The 22,981-nt window shown below is 42.0% G+C and overlaps 1 protein-coding gene across 7 annotated transcripts in view; it reads right to left on the bottom strand.

Moving 5' to 3' along the window:
- PPP2R2B (protein phosphatase 2 regulatory subunit Bbeta) overlaps nt 1–22,981 on the bottom strand; it is a 436,815-nt gene that overhangs the window by 387,907 nt on the left and 25,927 nt on the right. Inside the window, exon 1 of one of the 7 annotated variants that reach the window (XM_023617486.2) lies at nt 19,722–20,389. The exons of 4 other annotated variants lie outside the window; for them this stretch is intronic. In XM_023617486.2, the coding sequence (XP_023473254.1) occupies nt 19,722–19,800 (79 nt within the window). In that variant the 5' untranslated portion in view covers nt 19,801–20,389. Of the gene's footprint in view, nt 1–19,721; nt 20,390–22,981 lie in introns of those variants that run through there. 2 more of the 7 variants (XM_023617483.2, XM_070233099.1) reach the window with 2 other exon arrangements.

Here is a 22,981-nt window from a genome sequence, read left to right as displayed (position 1 = left end):
TAAAAATGATTTAACATATATTGATCTCTTATTGGTACCAGACAATGTGCTGGGTTATCTCATTTATTTATTACACCAACCCTCGGCATTAGATCCTATTATAATCCATACTTTAGAAATCGGATGTTTGGAATGTTTCCATTACTTTCCCAAGGCCACAAAGCTAACCAATATTCTTTTTTACTTCTCAAGTGAACTCCGGAAACAAAGGAACCAGGATATATGCAGGAATTTTGGATCACTGTGCCTCTTTTTTCCTTCCAGCAAACGTTTTGTTTATCAGTGATGGTGGGAAAGAGAGAGAGAGAGTAAGCAATTCATATCATGATGACTAGATAAAACACTTTGGTAGCAAACTCTGAACTCAGCTAATTTAGCATCATCCCCAGAAGGAAGGACAAACCAAAGTCAGGTCATTGTCTGTGGATCTCTTTCTCTCCTGTTAGAACAACTGTCTAATTAGTGAACTTTCAACACTTTGAATTCAAGAAAATCAGAAAGACTGACTTTGCTTGACCGATTAATCTTGGGGCTTAGCTTGACCCATTCATTCTGTTATCCAAAAAAAAAATAAATTACATGCAAAGTAGAAAGTCATTCACATACCACCAAGAAGTTTGCAGTTTGAAATAGGAGAGACTAGGAAGAGAGAAAAATAGTTAAGAAAAATCTCAGGAAGGTAAAAGACCACATAGACCAAGAGATCATCTCTGTGCAACTTCAACTGTCTAGCTGAAACATGAAGGAAAAGGAGAGTTTAGAGGTCTAGATAATTGGCTAAAATTTTAATTTTCTACCTGGTTGTTTGCCATCATGAAAATATAAACATGTTGAGGCATTTTTCAGTGTTTTAATAATTGCTGCTTCTGGTCAACAAATTTTCTCAGAATTTTTTTTCTATATTAATATCTTGGGGTACAAAACATGATTGTTTTTATGTAGTTGGGGGATCAACCTCAACCTCAAAATCCATTAAATACAATCATATCATTGGGAAGGCTGTTTTTTGAATCAGTAACAATTTAGTGATGGCTTACTTTTTGTCTAGATCAGCAAGTGGTGGATGTAGTGGAGGGTAGATATCAAAAAGAACATTAGCAAATGTTGTTAGACAATTTAAATATGTCGGGAATTTTGCTACCCACTTTCTGTGAATTAGCTCATTTAATTCCACAGCAGTTCTATGAGGAAGACATTATTATGAGCCCAGCTTTACAGAGGAGCAAACCATAGTGTCAGAGAGTTTAAGCAACTTTGTTCAAGTTAACATGCAGTAGAGTCAGGTAAACCTGGGCTGTCTAACTTGAGAGTCCAAACATGCTGACACACAGCTCTTCAAGGAACCCACAGTTTCTTTGGGAGAAAATATACATGTAGGCATTAAACAGTTAAATCACAACCAAAGGGGCTGTGGGATCAATGGTTTGAATGAGGCTATACCACAGGTTTACCTAGGGAACAAAACAGTGTTAAAATCAGACCAGATCAATGGCTGGCCCCATGGTGAAGTGGTTAAGTTCATGTGCTCCACTTCAGCGGCCCAGGGTTTCATCAGTTCAGGTTCTGGGTATGGACATGGCACCACTCATCAGGCCATGCTGAGGTGGTGTCCCACATAGCACAACTAGAAGGATCTACAACTAGAATATACAACTATGTACTGTGGGGCTTTGGGGAGAAGAAGAAGGGGGAAAAAAAAGATGGGCAATAGATGTTAGCTCAGGTGCCAATCTTTAAAAAAAAAATCAGACCAGACTCAAGACAGAGTGACTCCTGACATCACGATCCAAGGCAATCTGAGCTCCAAGTGAGTAAATTATAGACAAAAAGTGAGTCAGATGGGAACTTCTCCTTGAATCTGGGAGATTACACATATGGACTCAGATCTCTGCCACCTCACACTCTGAAAGTCCTCCTGCAGTAATTGCCTTTGCCTCCTTTTTAAAAGTTTCCCTCAATACAATCTAGTTTGTCTTACAAACAAGCAGCTGGCAAATCGAGGGTGTGATATCACGTGCTGCAAAGAGTTATCAAGACTGGCAAATTCTTATTCCTAGCTACCTTATGCTCCTTGTGCTACTTGGGATTTCATTTCCAGTGCCTCGGGACGAGTTCTTGGTGCTGAATAAGAGTTTTATATTGGATGGTGTGTGTGTGTGTGTGTGTGTGCGCGCGCGCGTGTGTGTGCGCGCGCACGCACGGGCGCATGGGCATGCATGTGTGTGTTTAGGGCGAGAGAGGAACTGTTGTGTGCCGTGGGGAAACGTACATGTGGGCCATCTGTAGCACAGTACTGCAAACCACCAGTACACCAGGAGTGGTGTGAGGAGGGATGAGTCAGCCAGGAATAGCATTTCCTGACTGCCCACTCTTGGGCACATTGCCAGGTTTTATTTAATTTCTAGGTTCTAGTCTTCAGATTCATATGAAAAGACAATATTGCTGAAGCTGGCGAGGAGATGCTTTTTATAAGCATTAGACTCCAATCTTCTGAGGGTGAGGATCGTGTCTATTTTATTCACCATTGTACACCAGCATCTAAAGCGCTACCTGGCATGAAGTCAGGACCTAATAAATATTTGTTGAATGAGTAAGTGAATCATAAATGAATGTAATATTTTGTATTTATTGGATCAGATCCTCCCAGTGAATCATTGCCCTCCTGGGTCACTGAGAAGCTGACAACTCAGATTGCATTAAAAATATGGGATATTTTTAGAACTAAGGCTCTTTGACCCATTAGCAACCCACTACCTGGTATGTTTTTAGGGCTGTATAGATATATAATTCAATAAACAAGTATGTATTGAGTTCTATTATTTGAACACTGCTAGACAGATTTGGGAATGGTGCATTGAACAAGACAAAAAAGTCCTTGTTCTCATAGAGTTTACTTTTTTATAGGTTCAGCAACATAATAAATAGATGTATCACATGACTAATGATAATAAATGCCATGAAAAAGCAGAAAGGAAGAAGAGAATGATGGAGGAGCACTATTTATATAGTGTAGTCCCAACCATCTCCCCTGGGGCAAGCATTGTCCAGAGCCTAGAATCAACTTAATGAGGATTTTATGAGGCCTCCCTTTATTCAGTTACACTGAAAACTTTTCAAGGATTTCAGTGGCACCCAAATCAAAAAGATTTGGGGAAATTATTTTCGACTTTATGTTCAGAAATCTATTTAATGAGTGGTTGGTGGGATAAAAGGATGGCGAAAATGGTCAAGAAAGTGAGCTTCTAGAAGAAACAATGGAGAGATTATAATAGCTAACATGCTTTGAGCACATGTGCTCTTAAGTGCTTTGTGTTCATTCTCAATTTATCACCAGAAGATTCCATGCAACAGGCACTATTCTTATCTCCCTTTTATGGCAAATGAGGCACAGAAAGATTAAGTAAGTTGCTAGAAGTCACTCAGCTAGTGGATCAAAAATCCAGTATTGAACCCAGGCAGCCTGACACCAGGACAAAATCATTAAATTATTCCTTGATATGCTGTCTCTAGAATCCAATTGTTTTTAACTACTAATATACACTGCTTCTTTGAAAAGTATAATGAATCATAGGGTGTAAATATTTGAGAAGATTTTTTTTTATCCCCACAGTAAGCTATAAAATCTACCACAAAAGGATGTGGTATTCCACCAAGACCTTTCTATTCCTTGAGTACAGCACCTTTCTTCCAGCCTCCAGGTCTCTGTGCTTGCAGGTCTCTCTGCCTGGAATGCTCTTCCCTGGGCTCTTAGTCTCATTAATCAAGTCTCCCCTCAGATATCCCTCTTCAGAGAGGCCTTCCCTGTCCACACTATTCCTGGTAACTCATCATTCCCCATTCACTGTGCTCTTTACCCTATTTTTATTTTCTTCCCAACCCTGATCACTATTTGAAAGTTCTGTTTTTGTTGTTTGTTTCCCCTCCTAGAATGCAAGCACCATGAGGTCAGGGGCAGTGGATGCTTTATTTCCTGAAATTTCTCCAGAGCCTTATCTTGGCCTGGTACCTCACAGAGACTTTAAAAACATTTGAATGGAGCCAGTCCCAATGGCCCAGCGGTTAAAGTTTGGCATGCTCCACTTCGGCAGCCCAGATTTGGTTCCGGGGTACGAACCCACACCACTAGTCTGTCAGTAGCCATGTTGTGGCTGAGGCTCACAGAGAAGAACCAGAAGAACTTATGACTATACACAACTGTGTACTGGAGGTTCAGGGGTGGGAATGGGGGAAAAGAAGAGAAAAGGAGGAAGATTGGCAACAGATGTTAGCTTAGGGCAAATCTTCCTCTGGAAAAAAAAAACACATTTGAATGAATTAATGCTGTCCCTGGGGTCTGCAGACTCACCTCCCAGAGGGCTTTACTCCTGCAGAAGATCATGCTACAGGCAGCATCTGCCCACCACTCTGTGTAGAATTAGAGAGCCAGACGGGAAGGAGAGATCTGCATAGAGGCCTGAGAAATACTTGCCACTAAGCACCCAAAATGAGCTGTGAATGCTCTGAGGGCTGCCAAGGAGACCAGGTATGAAGCTTATTTGCTGGAAGACCAACTTGGTGGGTATTTCTGTAGGTAGGTATCTGCAAAGGTCATTTAAATTTTACATCCTTGTCTAGGTCTTGCTTTATTTTGGTTCCCAACTTGTCTTGGGTCTAATGTTTCCAATGGTTTATTGCCTGTCTTCCCCCACCAGAACATAAGGTCCATGAGAGCAGGGATCCATCTGTCTCTTACACCCCTGGATACTCACTGTCTAGAATCATGCTAAACACATAGTAGGTGCCCAAGAAATATTTAATAAATGGACCAACAAATGAGCCAACACTAAGTTGTGTCTATAGACAAAGGCAGGTGGAAGAACAGAATGGAGCAAACATTTACTGAGTCCCTGCTGAGCCCCAAGCACTGTCCCAGCTGCCTGGAACACACCTTATTTCATTTGTTTACCCTGTTAAGTTGCAAGCTTTGGGAACCTAACTTTTAAGAAGCTAAAATTTATAGAGTGGATGAGGGCTTTTTCCACCTGGTAAAATCGAGTTTTGCTGGGGAAGTGGTTCTTTAAATGAAGGTTGGCTATTGCTGGAAGCCTCAAACTTTAATCAATTTACTGAGGTCTGTGCTACAACCCGATAGTGCTGTATCAAATAAATAATTTGTATGATGCCCAGAGCATATCTGAGGATCAATAGAGAATTGTAACTACAGCCTTGGCCACTGCTTCTCCTATAGGATCATTTCCATTTATCATCTCCGTTTGAATTTATCTGAATCAGAGCCAAAAATACAATTTCCAAACAGGAGACTGGAAATGAGTGCAAATGAAGTGAATTTGGAGGAAGTTGTTCTCAGCATGTACAGCAAACTTAGCCTGGGTCAGAGAAGAGAGAGTGTAAGTTGGCACAGTGGCACATTTGAGATCGGAGCAGGAGAAATGGTAGGAGAACCAGTTCAGACAATACATGACTGCCCCAAATCTCCAGGCCTGAGCTCTACACAGTCCAGGTCGGCCCATTGCTTGGTGGCATTTGAGAGGCACAATGTGGGGAAACATACATTACATACCCCGGTCCTGAATTACATTGTGAGGTACCCAACGTGGGGAAGACAGCACTTCGAGAAAGTTCTTGAAGGATTAATACCAGATAATAGTCTTTTAAGATGATTCTGTGTGTAAATAGGGCCAATTTCAAAGAAAAATGATCTTCCTTTCAAAAACTGTGAAATAACAGTGCCATTACACATCCCTAACCAGCCATTTAAAAGTACCTCAAAGCTAGTTCTCTCCTGAGGACTTCTTAGCACTCATACCCTCAACGCAAAAGGAAATCGACTCTTTACAGCATATCCTTGAGGACCCCCCCCCCCCCATATAGAATCTCTACTCAGGTCAGCACATTTATTCTAAGATATTTACAGGACTGTTAGGAACAGTCAAACCACTTTCAAAGGGTTACAGAGGCCAAAACACCACAGTGCAGCCACAGCCTGGGTTTCAGGCCCAGTTCTCACACTAATTAGATGTGTGCTTTGGGCAGTTCACCTAATCTCTCTGCAAGGTGGTGGGTGGGGCTCTGAACCTGGCTTCAATGTCTCTTCCAACTCCTGCTACCTAGTTTGATGTGAATTGCCAGGACCAATGGGGTGCCCTGCCCCACTCACAGGCTGCACCATTCAGAAACTGCTCTGCACAGGCCAGGGAGGAAACTGATGTTGTTTCTGCAGTTCTGCAGCCAGCCAATCTCCAAATGAGACTTCGAGATCAGGGTGCTTATCAACAGTACATGTAACCCCCTTTTCTCCACGAGCATCTCTCCCTGATGCCAAGTCTAGAGTTCCCACCTCTTGGACTAGACATGGAGGGAGGAAGGAAACCATGCAAAACTCAGTAGTGTTGCTTGTATATTTTTTTTACTTTCTGTTATCCTAGGACAGTGTTTCTTGAAGTACTGCACTTGGGGTTCCTTCCTCAGCAGGCGTCAGGGCTTCTTGAAAATGGGAGTTCTTGGGATCCACTCAGGATGTACTGATCCAGAATTTTAGGAGGGGGTGTGAGCCCCTAAATATGCATTTTAAACCAAGCACTGCAGATAATCCTTATGTATGCTCACATTTGGGAAGCACTGTCCTAGAAGAAGGGAGGCAGAACACTTGTGGGTCACTCCACCTGCCTGCTGCTGCTACTCACCAAGCTTATTGATCATTTACTCAACAAAGACTTGTCCCCACCTCCTGCGAGCAGGTGCAATGGCGAATTAAAGCACAAAGGACCTGCTCTCATGGCGCCCATGGTCTAGGAGGAGAAACATGATGAGCAAATCCAAATGTATAAGACGTGAGGCAGAGAGAAAATCTACTCATAAAATGAAGGGTGAGTACCGGGGAGGCGTGCCCTTTCAGATAAGGTCGGCAGGAAGGCTTCGGGGAAGGATGGTATTTGTGCAAAGACTTAAAAGGAATGAGGGAAGGAACCATGTGGCTGAGGGAAGAACACTCCAGGCAGAGGAAACAACAAGGACAAAGGTCCTGGAGAGGGAGTGTGCTTGGTGTTTGAGGAACAGCAAGGAGGTCAGTGTGGCTGGTGTGGGGTGAATGAAGAGGAAAGTTAGAGGAGATAATGAGGTGAGGGTCACCTAGGCCTTGTAGGCCATGGAGGACGTGAGAGTTTACTGGGTAAAACGGGAAGCCATTGGTGGGATTTGAACAGAGACATTACACAATCCGAATGTCCACCGTCTGGTAGCTTGTTTGCTTTATTTCTAGGCTGCCAAATACTCTAGAGTCTGGATTGGTGGGAGTGGAGCAATGATTTATGGTGATAATCTATGATACCTTTATTCTCATTCCTCTCTCAGTCTACTGTCCTTCGTTTATGCTGTGACTCCCTGTTCCTGGCTGACCTCCTGAGGGCAACACGAATTGGGTATTTTGCTTGAGAATTGGGGCAAAGGGTAAGAAAGCTTTGCTAGGGAGGGCAGGCCCAGAAGGTCTTCACTTGTTTATTCACACATTAATTTATTCAACCAGTCTTTAATGAGTATACAGTATGTGCAAGGCGCTGTGCTGCTTTGCATACATTATTTTATTTAATCTCACAACAACACTGAGGTAGGGTTTATGATCACCATCTCATGGATGAAGAAAAGGAGGCTTAGCCAGGAGTAGTCAGTTGGCCATGGGAAGTGTTGGAACTTGGATGCAAAGGCAAGACTGTCTCAGCAAAGACTGTGCTTTTCCTTCATATCAGAGGACAGAGAACAAAGCCCTGGAGCCAGTATGCCTGGGTTCAAATCCTGCCTCTGCTGCCTGCTAACCATGTGACTTTAGGCAAGTTAATTACTATTTTGGGCCTCAGTGTCTGCCTCTGTAAAATGGGGATAATAGAAGTTTCCTCTTCCCTATATTGTCATTAGAACTAAATGAGCTAATACATTAAAATACCTCGAACAGGGCCTGGCACCTAAATCCTCCTTATTATCAGCCTGACTGTAGGTGAAGGCCTAGGAGGCTACTTGAAGGAGACGGAATCTCGAGCCTGTGCAGGGCATGAAAACCATCCTTGTACACATGTAGAAAATAGTCTCAGATTTATGATTTGGTGGTTCTAAGAAATAGCTTCCAGTTCAACTTAAAGATCTAGGCGCAGGCAGCATTGTCTAGACGTAGAATGGCCAGCTTTGGCAGAGGGTAAGCTCTCCATCACTATCTTATCAGGAACATTGTGAGGCGGTTCAGGGAGCCTGTGAAGGACTGGACTAGATGGTTTCAAGTTTTCTCCCAAACAGATATTCTATGATCCTTTCCAATGGATGGAAATGGGTGGTATAAAGACCTGGGTTGGTGTTGTTTTTCTTTTTGTTTTTAACTGAATTGTGTTGCCATTAGGCCAGGCTGAACACACAACTTCATGGTAGCCAATGTCATGCCTTCTTGGTTAATGCTATCTGCTTGGCTCCTGAAGAATTTTAAATGTAGGGTTCCTGCCCACATTCTTAGACATTCTATCATCTGGTTATAGGACCGTGAAAAGAGTGCTTCATATTTAACATAGGACATGGCTTCCTAACCTTTGCTCATAAGACTGACTTTTGGTCAACTCTCCCCGAAGAGGGCCACTTTGCTGTTTATATATAAATATACATAGCTGAGCTTATGTACCGTTCTCTCTAGAGGCTTTGATGCAGCAACTTATTGGTTCTGTCCTAAGACAGCCTTTCTCTTCCTTCTAAATGTTGTGCTTTGCAAATGCTGTGTCTGGAAGAGCAAACTCACTCTATTTTTCAATGCCTGGAATGTTTACTGCATCTTCAAAACAGAGCATAGTGTGATCCTGCCATTGCTCATTGAGAATAAAAATTTCTTTGTCTGGATGCCAAGATAATGGACATGTTTCCATGTTCATAAGAATGTTCTATTCAGACACAAATACACCTTGAGGAATTTGTGGCATCCTGGAGCTATCCACAAGTCTACTGTAATGCAGCAATAAGGACTGCTGTTAGCAACCACATATTTCTGTTTTGAGTGGCCAACTCCTTAAAATGTGTCCATTCCTTCTTAGCCCCTCTGATCTATTCTCTTCACAGCAGTCATAAGAATCTTTTCATGCTGCAAATGTGGTCAGTTTTTTTCCTGCAAAATTTATACCCTTAAATAATTTCTAGTTGCCCTTTGGATTAAGGCCAAACTCCATAATTCATATCACAGGGACACATGGGGTCACACCACTCTAAAGCCTCATTCTCCACTGTAATCCTTCTTGGTCTCTATGCCCCAAGCACACTGGCCTTCCTTCAGAACCTACCATTCACCATGACCTTCTGTTAACATGCCCTTGCAAACATGCTCTCCTTTGCCTGGAAAATTCTCTCATTCTGCCTAGTTAAGTTTCATTCACCCTTCAGATCTTAGCTCAACTGACACTGCTTCACTTGACATCCTTCTTCACTGCTTCAGCTGAAGACATCCTTTTCTTCCTGCACATTACAAAACCCTATTAGGCCTTGTCTAACATCATGTCTTCTCCATTGCAGCATTTTCAGTTTATGTTAGTTTATTAGATTAATTTATTCGTATTCCATAAGGGTAGGAACCATATCTATTTTTACTAGCAGTGAACCCACTGCCAGCCAATATCTGACATATATGAGAGAGATTCTTTATGTGTGTGTTTGTATTTTTTGAATAAATAAATAACTTCTCTTGCAAGGAGCTTCACTGACTACTGAATTTGCTCCTAAAATTTCCAGGAAAGAGGCATCCTGTGTATCAACAATAGGATCTGGAGTGGCTTTCACACACATCTTTGAAGCCACACAGTTGTTTGCCTTCTGTTTGCTTCTCTTATTAACTGAGCTTTTGCAGACACTTGTAAAGATAAAGGCCCTTCCATCTCTGCCTATCTTTTCTTCCAGCTCAATCTGCCAGTGAAGAAACAATGACTCAGAAAACTAATGGGCCAGTCTTTCTAACGATGGTGATGATTTCACCGCCAGTGATTTTTCTATTAGATTTATAAAATTGAGTCAAAATGAAGGAATTGCCTTGGGGCACAAGTACAAAAGACAAACAACGAGTTCAGAAACACAAATCAGAATAGCACTGACCACTGTATATTGCAAGCAAGCACCAGTCAAGGAGCTATAGATTGAAAGAATCAAAGAATGAGAAACGGAACTTTTTTTGATGGGAACATGATGAAATGGGAGGAACCCAGGATTTGCAATCAGACCAGCTTGGTGTCACCCCTGGTATGACCTGGACAAAGGTACTGTTACAGTAAGTACAGGTACCATCTGTTAAGTGGCTACTAGGCACATTCCACTCAGTGTCTTTAATACCTACAATAAGCATGAAAAGCAAGCATTATTACCTCCATTTTATAGTTGAGAAAACAGGCACTCACAGGATAACTAATTATAAGTCATACTTGGAACTCGTTTATCTGATTCCAAAGCCAAAGTCTTTTCCAAATAGATATTTCACCTCATCAGTCCTCTCTCAATATCTTCCCCATAAAATGTAGATACCATCAAGCAGAATTCTTGTGATAGTTATGTGCATGTGATAATAACACATGGAGAGTGCTTGGCACCAAGATGGCTTTTATTAAACATTATTTTCTCTCCTCCCTATTTTTTATCAGCTGCTGAGTTCCTTATGGCTTTTATTAGAAACACTTGAAAATGGGTTACTGGTCCCAGTTTCTGATTTAATACAGGAAGACTCAAGGGGGGGGGGGGACGTACTTCACAAAGCACTATCATTTAATCTCACACCAACACCACCAGCTTTTATAATATTCCCATTTGATTCCAAGGCACTGCAGGATCAGCCAATTTCCCAAGGGACATCAATGTCAGAAGAGGACCGGAATCTAGGTGTCTGGACAGCTGGTCCAGGACTCTTCCCATCGCCACATTATATCAAAGTGCACAGGCAAGAGTTGATTTCCGGGGCTTCTACTAATATGAATCATATTAATAATAACAACAGTCAACTCTTATCGAGCTCTTAATTCGCACTGGGTACCACACTATATACTCTGTATGAATTATCACATTTACTTACTAAAGCAAGTCTTTGACATGTGCATAATTTTTATCCTTTTCATAGATGGCAAAACTAAAGCCCAAGAAGTTGAATGCCTTTCTCTATATTAGGTAGATGTGTTAGCCAGTACCTGAATATAAAATCTTGAAGCAAATTCATAGCTGCCATGAAACAGACAAATGCTCAGTAGACTTCCATTGTACGTGTAAGTGGATGACACTGACCTTGAATCTTCCCAGGACAGCCACTTTTCTGCCAGACATCAAAGGTCTTGACCGAAAGCAACCTGTTCTCAGCTGCAGGATTTTACTCTGTCACTTCAGTGGGATCCGCAAATGATCAATCACTTTCTCCCAGAGCTCTTCCCTTAAGCTTTGAATATACTCCTCAACCCGTACCATTGTTTATCACAGACTCAGGTTCCTGCCTCTGACTGATCAGAAGACTCACCTGGGGAACCTTAAAAACCAGGATTCCTGGGGCCCACTTCCAGTCTGATTCAACAGGGCTGTGGTGGAGACGGCCCTGTACATTTGCCACAGGTGATTCTCATGCATAGCCAGGGTTAAAACCTACTGTTGGAGTCGTGTGCATCTGCCTTTCTCTGCTCTGCCAGACTGTAACTTCTTAAAATAGGGATGAGTCTTTTTCATCTTTTAAGTTCCCATGAGCTGAGAACAATGCATGAAATGTTGTAGACAGTACTATGGGGCAGATAAGAGCCTGGACTCTGGAGTTAGGCAGTCTGGGTGCAAACCCTGATCTACCACATATTAGCTATGTGGTTTTGTGTAAGTTACTACACCGTTCTGTGCCTTGTTTCCTCATCTGTAAAATGAGGACAATTAACAGTAGTATTTATGTCATGATGTCTTTGTGAGATTTACGTGAGGTAGTAACTATAGAGTATTTAGCACAGGATCCGGCATATAACAAGTCCACAATCATGCTAGCTATGTAGGTAGGCAAAAAATTCAATCCACATGGAACTATTAGTGCCTATATGTGACTGTCGCTGTAGTATATGCAGTGAGGAATACCAAAAAATAACATTGAGTCCCATTCACTGAACACTCACAGGCATTATGCCAGGTGTTTTATAAACATTATCTTTTTCACCTTCATAAAAATCCTTTGATATGCTATTATTAGAGAAGGAAATACACCAGTTAAGTAACTGAAGGTTACTCAGCAGGTAACCATCAGTGCTGAGATTGGAACTCAGCTTCATCTGGTTTCAGAGCCCGCCCATTCTTTCCACTGTGTTACTAAGACTTCATATAAGTGTTCGTCCACACATCCATTCATTCAATCAACAAGTATCTGTTACATGTTTCCTGCATACTGGAAACTATTTTAGGTACTGGAGATATAGGAATGAACAAAACAGAGAAAGCCTCTGCTTTCATGTAGCTTACATCCTATGATGTAGAAAGAGAGGCAATAAATAAATAAATGGATATATAACGTGTCAGGTAAAGATAATTGCTATGAAGTAAAAATAAAGCAGGGTAAAAGTAACTGGGGAGTGTATGTGTGTTTGTGTGTGTGTGTGTGTGATGTTTTAGATGGGAAGGCCAGGAAAGGCCTCTTTGATGAAGAAACATCTGAGTGATGGATGTGATAAGATGTGATTGGATTCTGGATATTTTTAGGTTAAGCCTAGAGGATTTACTGTAGAATTGGAAGAAGAATAGGAGAGAAAGAAGGAAATCAAAGATGACTCTGAGGTTTTTGGCTTGAGTAACTAGGAGAATGGAGATCTTATTCACTGAGCTGGGGAAGAATGCTGGACAAACAGGTTTTTCTGGAGAGGAAATCAGTTCTATTTTGAGATCTCTATTATGCATCCAAGTAGAAATGTTGGGTAGGCGGTCAGAAGTACAAGTCTGTATTTTAGGTGAAAGGTTGGAGCTGGAGATGCAAATTTAATAGATGATATTTAAGACCATGGAACTGGAGGAGATTACCCAGGACCAAGCATAGATTATGGAGGGGACTGAGGCCTGGGCTCCAATATTTACAGTTCGAGAAGATGATAAGGAACCAGCAGGGGAACCTGAGGACTAGCCAGTGAGGGAGAAGAAACAGAAAGTGTGGGTCTTGAGGGCAAGACAAGAAACTCTTTCAAGAAGGAAGCAGTGATCATCTGTGACGATGCTGCTGAGAGCTGTAGTAAGAGGAAGACTGACAAAGAATGATTGGGTTTGTCAGTGTGGTGGTCACTGGCGACTCTCAAGAGCAATTTTGGTGGAGGAGTGGAAAGAGCAAATCAGAGGAAAAGAGGTGGCAACTGTATGTGTAGATGACTCTTTCAAGGCACTTTTCTGAAAAGAGGAGTAGGAAATAGGGCAGTAACTGGAGGAGGATACAGGACCATGAGATGAGTATCTAAAGTGAGATGATTTACAGCATGTTTGTGGACTGCAAAAATGATCCTGTAGAGAGGAAAGACTTGATGATAACAGAGAGAGAGGGGACAAGTGCAGGCGTGAGGGGCTTGAGTAGGGGACCCAGGTGGATTCAGCTCACAAGCAGGGGGCTGGCCTTAGATGAATGCAGGGACGATACATCTATCATACATAAAAATGTCAAAAGAAAATTTTAAATGTAAAGCAATGCCAAACAATGTAAGATCTTTGTCTCATTTAATCCTTACAATAACCCCTTGAGGTAATGTAATATTATTTCCATGTTACAGAGAATCACAATGTGCCTTTGGGAGAAACTTTAAATGTAGGTATGTATTTGTGAAGATGAGAAAATGAGTAGTCAGGGTAAGCTGTGGGTGGAAGTGCATTTGATGTGGGCCTGAAGAGTGGGTTGGTTCTAAATACATGGCAGGGGGCTGAGAAGAGAATTCCAAAACCATGAAAAATGAGAATTTCATAAATGTTTAAAAAGGCACAAAAATATAGTAATTAATCCTTTCTTAGCAAGTACTTTGGAACCAGACTGCATGGGTTCTAATCCTGGCTCTTGTACTTAACAGCTGTGTGGCCTTGGACAAGTTACCTAACTTCCATGTGTCTTGGTTTCCTTATGTATAAAATGAAAGTAAGAACAATGCTTATGTTGTAGGATTGTTGTGGGGAATATACCATCATACTTATATCCGTGTTCTCAAACAGTGACATTGTGCCTAGCAAACAGAAAGCACTGTCTGTTTTACTTATTTTGTTATTATGACATAATAAAGTGTTAAAAATGTGTATTTTTTGCTCTGTGTGTGTGTGTGTGTGTGTGTGTGTGTGTCTAGATTTCTAATAAGCCTGCTTTTGGGTGTCATTGGAAGATATCCTGCTTCAAAAAGTTTTCTCCTCTTTTTTTTTTTTTTTTTTTTTTTTTTTAAAGATTTTATTTTTTATTTTTTTCCTCTTTCTCCCCCAAGCTCCCCAGTACATAGTTGTATATTCTTCGTTGTGGGTCTTTCTAGTTGTGGTATGTGGGACGCTTCCTCAGCGTGGTTTGATGAGCAGTGCCATGTCCGCGCCCAGGATTCGAACCAACGAAACACTGGGCCGCCTGCAGCGGAGCACGCGAACTTAACCACTCGGCCACGGGGCCAGCCCCAAAAGTTTTCTCCTCTTGAAGGAGTATCTTTGATAGAAGATAGGTGGATCTGTTTATCCACACTCCCATTTCCTGCCTCACTTAAGAATTTCTTTTTTTTTGTTTTGTTTTTGAGGAAGATTAGCCCTGAGCTAACTGCTGCCAGTCCTCCTCTTTTTGCCAAAGAAGACCGGCCCTGAGCTAACATCCATGCCCATCTTCCTCTACTTTATAAGTGGGACACCTACCACAGCATGGCTTCTGCCAAACGGTGCCATGTCTGCACCCAGGATCTGAACTGGCGAACCCCTAGCCGCTGAAGAGGAACATGAGCACTTAACCGCTGCGCCACCAGGCTGGCCCCCAAGAATTTCTTGAGCGTCTAATCAGAGTCCAGTTCTGTGCTAACCAGGATGCAGAGACTGCAGATGGAAAGGGTAGAACCCCTGTGCCCGAGCTGCTACTGGCTCTCAGGAGACAGACGTGTAAATAGATCGTTTCAATACAATCGGAAGGCTGTTCTCACACTGATGCTCAGAAGGAAATGTGCAATGTAAAGGTTAAGAGCACTGATTTTTGATTCAGGTGGTTTAGACTTGAGTCTCGACTCTGCCACTTTCCTAACCGTGGCTCTGGGTAAGTCAGGTGTGTGTCAGTTTCCTCACCTATAACATGGAGATAACAGCCTCTGATACAAGAGATTGTGTGAGGAGCAAATGAGATTATCCATGCACAGCCCTCAACCCACAGCCAGTGATCCACAGGCCTTGTGGTACTGTTCAGCTTCTCCTTCTCATTTCTTCTTCCCACTATTATTGCGGTTTTTGTGACTCATAATAACAACTCCATCTTTGGAGTTGTTGAGGAAGTCTTCCTAGAAAGGCTTGCCTTGAGCTGAGTTTTAAGGGATGAGCAGGGGCTTGCTGCATGGAAATGTGATGAGACAACTCAGGAGAAGGAAATGGCACATGGCAAGGCACATTACTGCTGTCCCTTTAGGAAAAGAAAGCGCCTCTACTCATTTGTTAGCCCCTAAAAAAAGGCCCTCCCGTGTTGGGTGCCAAATTAGATCCACCAGCAAACATCGGCAAAGTTCCTCATACTTGACCAGCTCTCTCATCCCTGTGGGCCTCCCTGTCCCCTCTATCCTGTCTGGAATGGCTTCTTTCTGACCGTGACTGGGATTTTGTTCCTTAATCCTGAAACGATCTTGCTGGATGAATCCTTCCCTACCACAGGGGAGGGAGTTATGTGCTGTCTTAATGAGGTCCACAGAGAAGGGAAGAGAGTCCAATTGTCTTCTCAAAACCCTGTTTGTGCATCAGTGTTATTTAATTGCCTTTTTTTCCTGTTTGTATCTTCTTATTTCACGTTAAAGTAGAGCATGGTAATAAAACCAGTCCCCTCAAGTATGGCCTCAGAAAGCTCCCCAACCGGCAATGGTTAAAATGACTTGCATTCATGTGGAGTTAATGCTTTGAAGAATGTTTTCACGTATGTTCTTAAACCTTATCTGTGCAACAACCTGGGTATTTGTCATCTTTTCATTCAACAAAAACGTATTGAGTGCCTATTATGTACTGGGCATTGTTCTGGTGTTGGGGGTACAACAGAGACCAAACTACCTGTGGGTTTTGCTCCCACAAAGGGTCCTGCTCCCTTCAGTCTAGAAGGGGGCCAGGTATTAACAGTTACATCAGATGTAACAGTTAAAAGAGTTACATCAGTCCGGTCACAATGGCAAACTATGACAGGTGCTCTGAAGTAAAGCAACCCAGTTCTTTAAGAGCTATGACCAGCTGAGGGTCAAGGATGGTTTCTCAGCTTGAGCTGAGAGTTGAAGGCTAGAATTAATAAGGAACGGGGCCGAGGGGAGAAAGAAGCATCCCAAAAGTTTGTGGTTGAAGGGAGAATACTGAGAAATCAAAGAAGACGTGTGTGGCCGGAGACCAGGAAAGATGGAGTGTGTTTGGGATCAGGCAGGGGAGTCAGGCATGAGTCAGAATATGAAGGCCCTGGTAGAGCATGGGAAGCCTTTGAGAGGTTTTAAATGCAAATGTGTTTGCGTTTGACGGGGTGGAGTGGTTACACGATCATATTTTACAAAATTATTTTGACTGCAAGATGGAGAACCAAATCTCTGTCTGATGGATAAAGAAACAGGCTTGAGGACTGAGAGTGAGAGAGGGAAGGAAAAGGAACTAATACTTGTGGACCACACGTTCGTTTACTCTGTGTACAGATGTGTTACTGTACATAATGTGCTTAATGTCTTAGACATAGTAAGTACAAGTGAAGGCTGATTATTATTACTATTACTATTTGCTACTCCTATTATTATTATCACCCTGTGTATGGCATTCTGAATGTATTTCTTTGCAACCATTCTAGGGCGTAACATTACCCATGTTTTACAGATGAGGAAACCAAGGGTCAGAGAGGTTAAATAACTACTGAACATCACCCAGTTGGCATGTGGCAGGGCTGGCATTCAAAGCCCATGATCTTCCTGTGCTGAGAAAACAATGTGCAAACAAAGGTGGGAGGACAACCCAAGTCTTTTAAGTAGGATGTCCCATCCGCTAAGATGCTTAGGAATTGTTGAAGCTCTTAAAGTTGGTCTAGAATTACCCCTGAGGGGATTGTTTGGGTCGTTTGTATTTATTTGACTTTCACAGAGATATGCACAAATTATTTCTTCTCTGCTTTTTCAATTAAATAAAATATGAAGTTCACAGCCATAACTTTTCCAGAATAGACTACAGGGTGACATGATTACTGACAATATAAAAAGAAAAACACAAAGTCAACTTCATTCTGACATGTTTTTCTCCTCAGACAAACTCTAAATAAGTGTAACTGGTTTCTGGTGACACAGTGATGTGTTTGAAGAAACCACTCATTGCTTAAGATAATGGAATAAATAAAGAAAACTTGAATGTCTAAGAAAGTGCATGGGGCATGGGACTCAAAAACGGATAGTACCTATCATGTACCAAGCTTTAGGAAGAACTTCACATTTAATTCTCAACATCTTGGGAGTAGGTCTTTTCATTTCCACTTATTGATAAAACTGGGGTATAAAGCAACTAGGTGTCTTGACCCCGGTTGCTTGGTATTTATTTAACTCATGTTCTTTCCACTACGAACCAGAGCCTCATCCATGTTAACATTTGACAGATGATATTATCCCCACCCATTGTCTTTATTAGGTTTATGACAAATTTAAAGACATGTCTCCCCACCTCCCACTTCTAAATCTGATGATAGTTGGTGAATCAGAGGTTGTTTTGACATGAACAAAATGGGATTTCCATTTTGATAGAATGAATCAGTTAAATTTGATTAAAAAACAGTTCAAGAAAGTTCCTATTGTTTTTGTCTATATGAGGTAGAATGTTTAATTTGATTAATATACAAAACAGCAACTGAATAGACCAAGTGTTTGAGTTCTCAAAGTCTAAGCTGGAGGACAGGATGGGGAACAAATCATAAATAGAAAAGTCATCTAGACAACTTCCTATATGAATTTAGATCTTTTGTATTTGGAAAGTTCCCCTGGAAATTTCCATCCATGCTACCCCTCACCTTCCCCAGTATCTAGGGCCTTACTAGGTTTCTCTCCATGAGGGAGGAAAGATTTCTCAATAGGTCATCTTCTTTAGCTACCAATAAATTTGTAAAGGAAATCTCCAATTTAAAACAATCTATGAAGTATCAATGTCTATGAAAATTACCATCCTCAGTCTCAATTCAAAAGTGATCCCAAATTTCTACTCCCTTTTTCTGTCAGTACTGATTGAAAACCACCTATGACATAACACATGCTTCTCTCGTTTTATATACACAGCCTCCAATCCCAGGCTCCTACTCTGAGGACGAGGAACAAGGGTGGGTTTTCAGAACAGCCTGCTCACCAGCTCAGTTCCAGAAGAGTGTGGCTGGACCTGAAGCAGAGTCACAGCTCCTTACCACCCTCAGCCTCTTCAGTCAAGTACCGCTTTTAGGACAACCTCTAAAGCTGAAAAGCAGCCTGCCAGTTGCTTTTCTTTTTTCCCCTTTCCCCCACCCCTCACCCTGCCTGAGGAAGATTGGCTCTGAGCTAACATCTGCCCCAATCTTCCTCCACTTTTTTATGAGGGATGCCACCACATCATGGCTTGATGAGCAGTGGGTAGGTCCACGCCTGGGATCCAAACCTGTGAACCCTGGGCCACAGAAGCAGAGGGTGCAAACCCAACCACTATGCCCTGAGCTGGACCCCTAGTTGCTTTTCTTGAAATTGCTCTTTTTCAAGAATGTGTCAGATCAAAAGAAACAGGCAAATCACACACAGAAGATGTATGACCAGCTACCGACTTTAGAAATGTTGAAACCTGCGGTGCTTAGTTGAAGGTGAATGGCCAGAATGTTTACAAGGCACACACAGGTGCACACAGAAAGTACGCACACGAATGGATATCATGTTAGGTTAGAAAGCAGCAGAGGTGGTCCTGAAAAGGACCAACGGGGGACTATTTGTACAAGGCTGAGCTCACCCTCTCCTTAAGGCGTTAACTTAGGACCCCCACAAACCACGTTTCCAGCAAGTGCTGAAAGTCAGCTGTGTTCTTCCTGTTCTGCAACCCAAGTCCAGACTCCGAGCAAATCAATCCGACAATCGACACTCCACAGTCATGTAGTAAGCTAATTCTATTTTGCTAATTGCTTTCTTGGGTATGCACCAAGTTATTAAACAGACAGTGACAAAACAGAGAGCTTGGAGAAAGGTCTGTGGCAGCAGCTACTGAGAATTTTTTCCTTAACATTAGTTCCAGTTACTTGTCTGCATGTTGGGTAGATCAAGAAAAATTGGCAAAATATTTTTGAATTTTTTTCTAATCAGCTGTCTCAGCTTTGAGATCACCTTTGCAACATTTTCCTGCTCTTCAGAAAATACTTCCCTTTCCTTGTAGAAGACAGACTGATTTTAGAAGCTGATCTAAGTCTGTCAGATGCAAGCTTTTGCCAGGAACGACAGTCATCTACCAGCTACAGAAAGCAGCATCAGCAGAGCCTGAGAAGTCATACACCAACCCACTTTTTCCCACCCGCCCAGACACTCTCCCTCTCTGGTCTGTACCTTCCGTGTGGCAGCTGGAAGAGAGGATGGTATTCGGAGGTCTGAAGATGTAAGGCAGGTAACGAGAGAAGCATTTCATCTTCCAAAAAAAATAAAAAATGAAAATCTAAATAAAAAACCAGTCTCCTGAATCCATAAGGATTCTCTCGGCCTTTAAAGCTGGCTACATCACCAAGATGTTTATGTAGGTTCTCTCCCAGATCTGCAAAGCTGGGAAGCCCGAGGAATAACTGGAGATGGGTCCCATTTTGCCATCAGCGCCAGGAAGCACTGCCTTACATTTCTGCATGCAGCTCAAACTCAGAAGCCCCCAAGCAAGCCGGGATATAGCCTCTTCATTGGCTGCAGCTCCTCCGAGCAGGATTTGCTGAGTAAGTCAGTCCTGCCTGTAAACACACGCTGGAATGCCCTGCCTGAAACCTCTACCTTTTCCCGTGTGGTCAGTTTCTCTTTTAGCAATAGAAATCCAGCAGGAGATGGGAGTAGTGAGGATGAGTGACCATCTCTTATTTAGCTGAAAGATCAGATGAAACAAAGCAGCATAGTGTTCCGCCCTGGAGAGAGACGGCTGGTAAAAGGAGCCACCCGTAACGCCATGGGTCTCAGGAATATTAAAGTACAGTGCAATGAAATGGGTCTCTGTCCTTGCTTAATCTAGATTTAGTTCTATTTTTTTTTAACACGAAAGCCCAAACAATAGGACCATTTATCATTTAGGTGAAGCCAAAAGCTGGGTTGAGTAGTCGGTGACAGAGCGCTAACACAGACAGATTCTGTGCTCCACTATGGCTTTTTTTTTTTCCTGCCAGCACTGACACCAAGGCAATAACTTGGTTCTGAGTTATTTGCTGTACAAATTTAAAGCCACAATGCAAGAATAGAGACTAAACCCGAGGGAAACGACCCTTCACCAATGCGAACGGCGCGTGAAAACGTGGAAAAAGGAAGTTGATGCAAGGACAGTACAACTTTACCAAAACTCTCACTGAGATTTCAAATGAGAGAGAGAGAGAATGAGAATGTTAAAGGACATGACCGATCACCAAATACAAGTAATCTGAATTGGGGACCTGGTTTAGTTGTGACCCATGAAATAGTAACGACTTTGGAAATTTCATCACTGGAAGGCAAGCACAAGGCATCAGTTTGGGATTTATAAGTTCTGTCAAAGACCCTATTGTATATGATGAAGAAAAAGAGGCGAATGTCTTTTATGCTGCATTTGGAGGCACAAGAAAATGATTTAAATGCTCTATAAAAGAAAACCAATATTCCCCTGAGTGCGATTTTAAAAAATAAGATTTAATATAAAAGTGTGCCTTGAAATCTGATAGAATAATTTTTAAGCCTTATAGGCTCTCCTCTTTACAAAAAGACTTAACTTAGCACGGGAGGAATGTGTTGGTCTGCCCACGAAATCAAAGACTTAGAGCCATGAAGTAATGATAGTGTCAGTCCAGGCCATGATAATGTAAACTGACTCTTCCACCAATACGCTCTCTGACTTCTGGGCCATTGCAACATGATGACAAACTACTGGCAGGGACAGGACATTTAGCCCTTCAATAATCATATAACCCATCACTTCCTTAAACCCAGAGACCTGGCAAGGTCAGGCCATCTCAAGTAAGGTGCTGTGTAAACAATGCCTAAATGGTCTGGTTTGGTTGTGTGGGTAATCTCGAACTCATGACAGAAGAGCATATCCAGAGGTGTCTTCCTGAGAGAGACTGCCCATCTACCTTGGATCAGGAGTGAGTTCGAGTGGAAGGAGTGCGGGCTCTGGGCTCAATATGACCCAAGTTTGAATCCCGGTGCATTCATTTACCAGTTGGGTAGAAATGATCAAAATTTTAACATACATGTGCCTTAGTTTTCTGCATTGATAGAATGGGAAAAACAACAAGCTTTTCCTTGTGTATTCTTGGATGAAGTGAGACAATAAGCACATGAAGCACCTGGCACATTGTAGATACTTGATAATCTGTCACTGCCAATATTGCTCTTACTTTTATTGGCCTTCTCTGAATTTCTACAGCCATATACCAACCTAAGAGCAGTGCAAGAACGAGTGTGGTTAAGAGGGGTGGTGCTATAATTAGACAGCCAAGGCTAAGCCTGCCTTTGGAGTTGACTTACTATGTGATCTTGGGAAATTTACTTAACATCTCTAAGCTTCATTACCTATCTAATAAGGATAATAATAGAATCTCACACAAGATTGTGAGGGCCATATAGGATAGTTGATCTGAAGGGTTTAGCACACTGCTTAGCACAATATAAGTGCCTTATAAGTTTAATTGCTGTTATTTATAACAGTAATATCAGCCCTTAATTACCATCACAGTCTCTTAATTATCTTTACTTACCCATCTTGTCTAAACTATGAAATTGTAAACTTCTTGAGGGAGATATCAATGTCTAATTCATCTTTGTACCCCCCGTGCCTCACCAGTGCCTGGCACAAGGGTGGTACTCAATAACTGTTAGCTGAGTGAGTAAATGAATGAATGAATGGATGAATCAATATATATGGAGAAAGCTTCAGAAAAATGTTTTATACTTTTTGTGTAGAGGTCCTTCATGGCACAAACGAAGCGAATTTGAGCCCATCATAAAGCTGGAATGTATCACTCAAGCAAAGATATCACGGAATTCATGAATAGATATTTTTTAACTTTGCATATTTCAGTCTTAGATAAACAGTAGGCATTTAGTAAATACCTTCTGAGTCAATGGTAGGCACTCAGTAAGTACTTCCTGAGTGAAAAACTACTCATCGATGCTGCTACCATAGTTATCCTCGAAGAACCAAACAAACAAAAGTTTTTAAAAATCCATGGAAAAGAACCCAACTGTCTCCTCCATTAAAAACAAGGTCAATGGGGCTAGCAACCAATTTCCAAATGCACCACTCCAAACCACCCAGTACCTCTTGACCTCAACTGACAACATCTTCTACAATCTCAGTTTAAAATGACTGGTTTAGTGCCAGGCCTAGATACCCTTCGTACCCACATGCAGAATGGGCAAGGGTCAGAAAGAACAAACGTGAAATTTCCTCCAACAGGTGATTCTGACGCAGGTAGTTTGCTCTGCACCATTTGAACTGCTTCAGTGTGTTTTCATGTCTTTTTTCTCTTTGATTCTCTGAACAACCCCATTTTACAGAAAACTGAGAGGGTATAACAATATATCCAAAGACAAACACCCCCTAAGGAGATCCAGTGTTTTGCACCAGAATCACTTGGTGAACTTGT

Source organism: Equus caballus, chromosome 14 (genome assembly GCF_041296265.1).
Source record: "Equus caballus isolate H_3958 breed thoroughbred chromosome 14, TB-T2T, whole genome shotgun sequence".
In the NCBI taxonomy this organism is placed as follows: domain Eukaryota; kingdom Metazoa; phylum Chordata; class Mammalia; order Perissodactyla; family Equidae; genus Equus; species Equus caballus.
This window is presented reverse-complemented; position numbering and strand designations above follow the sequence as displayed.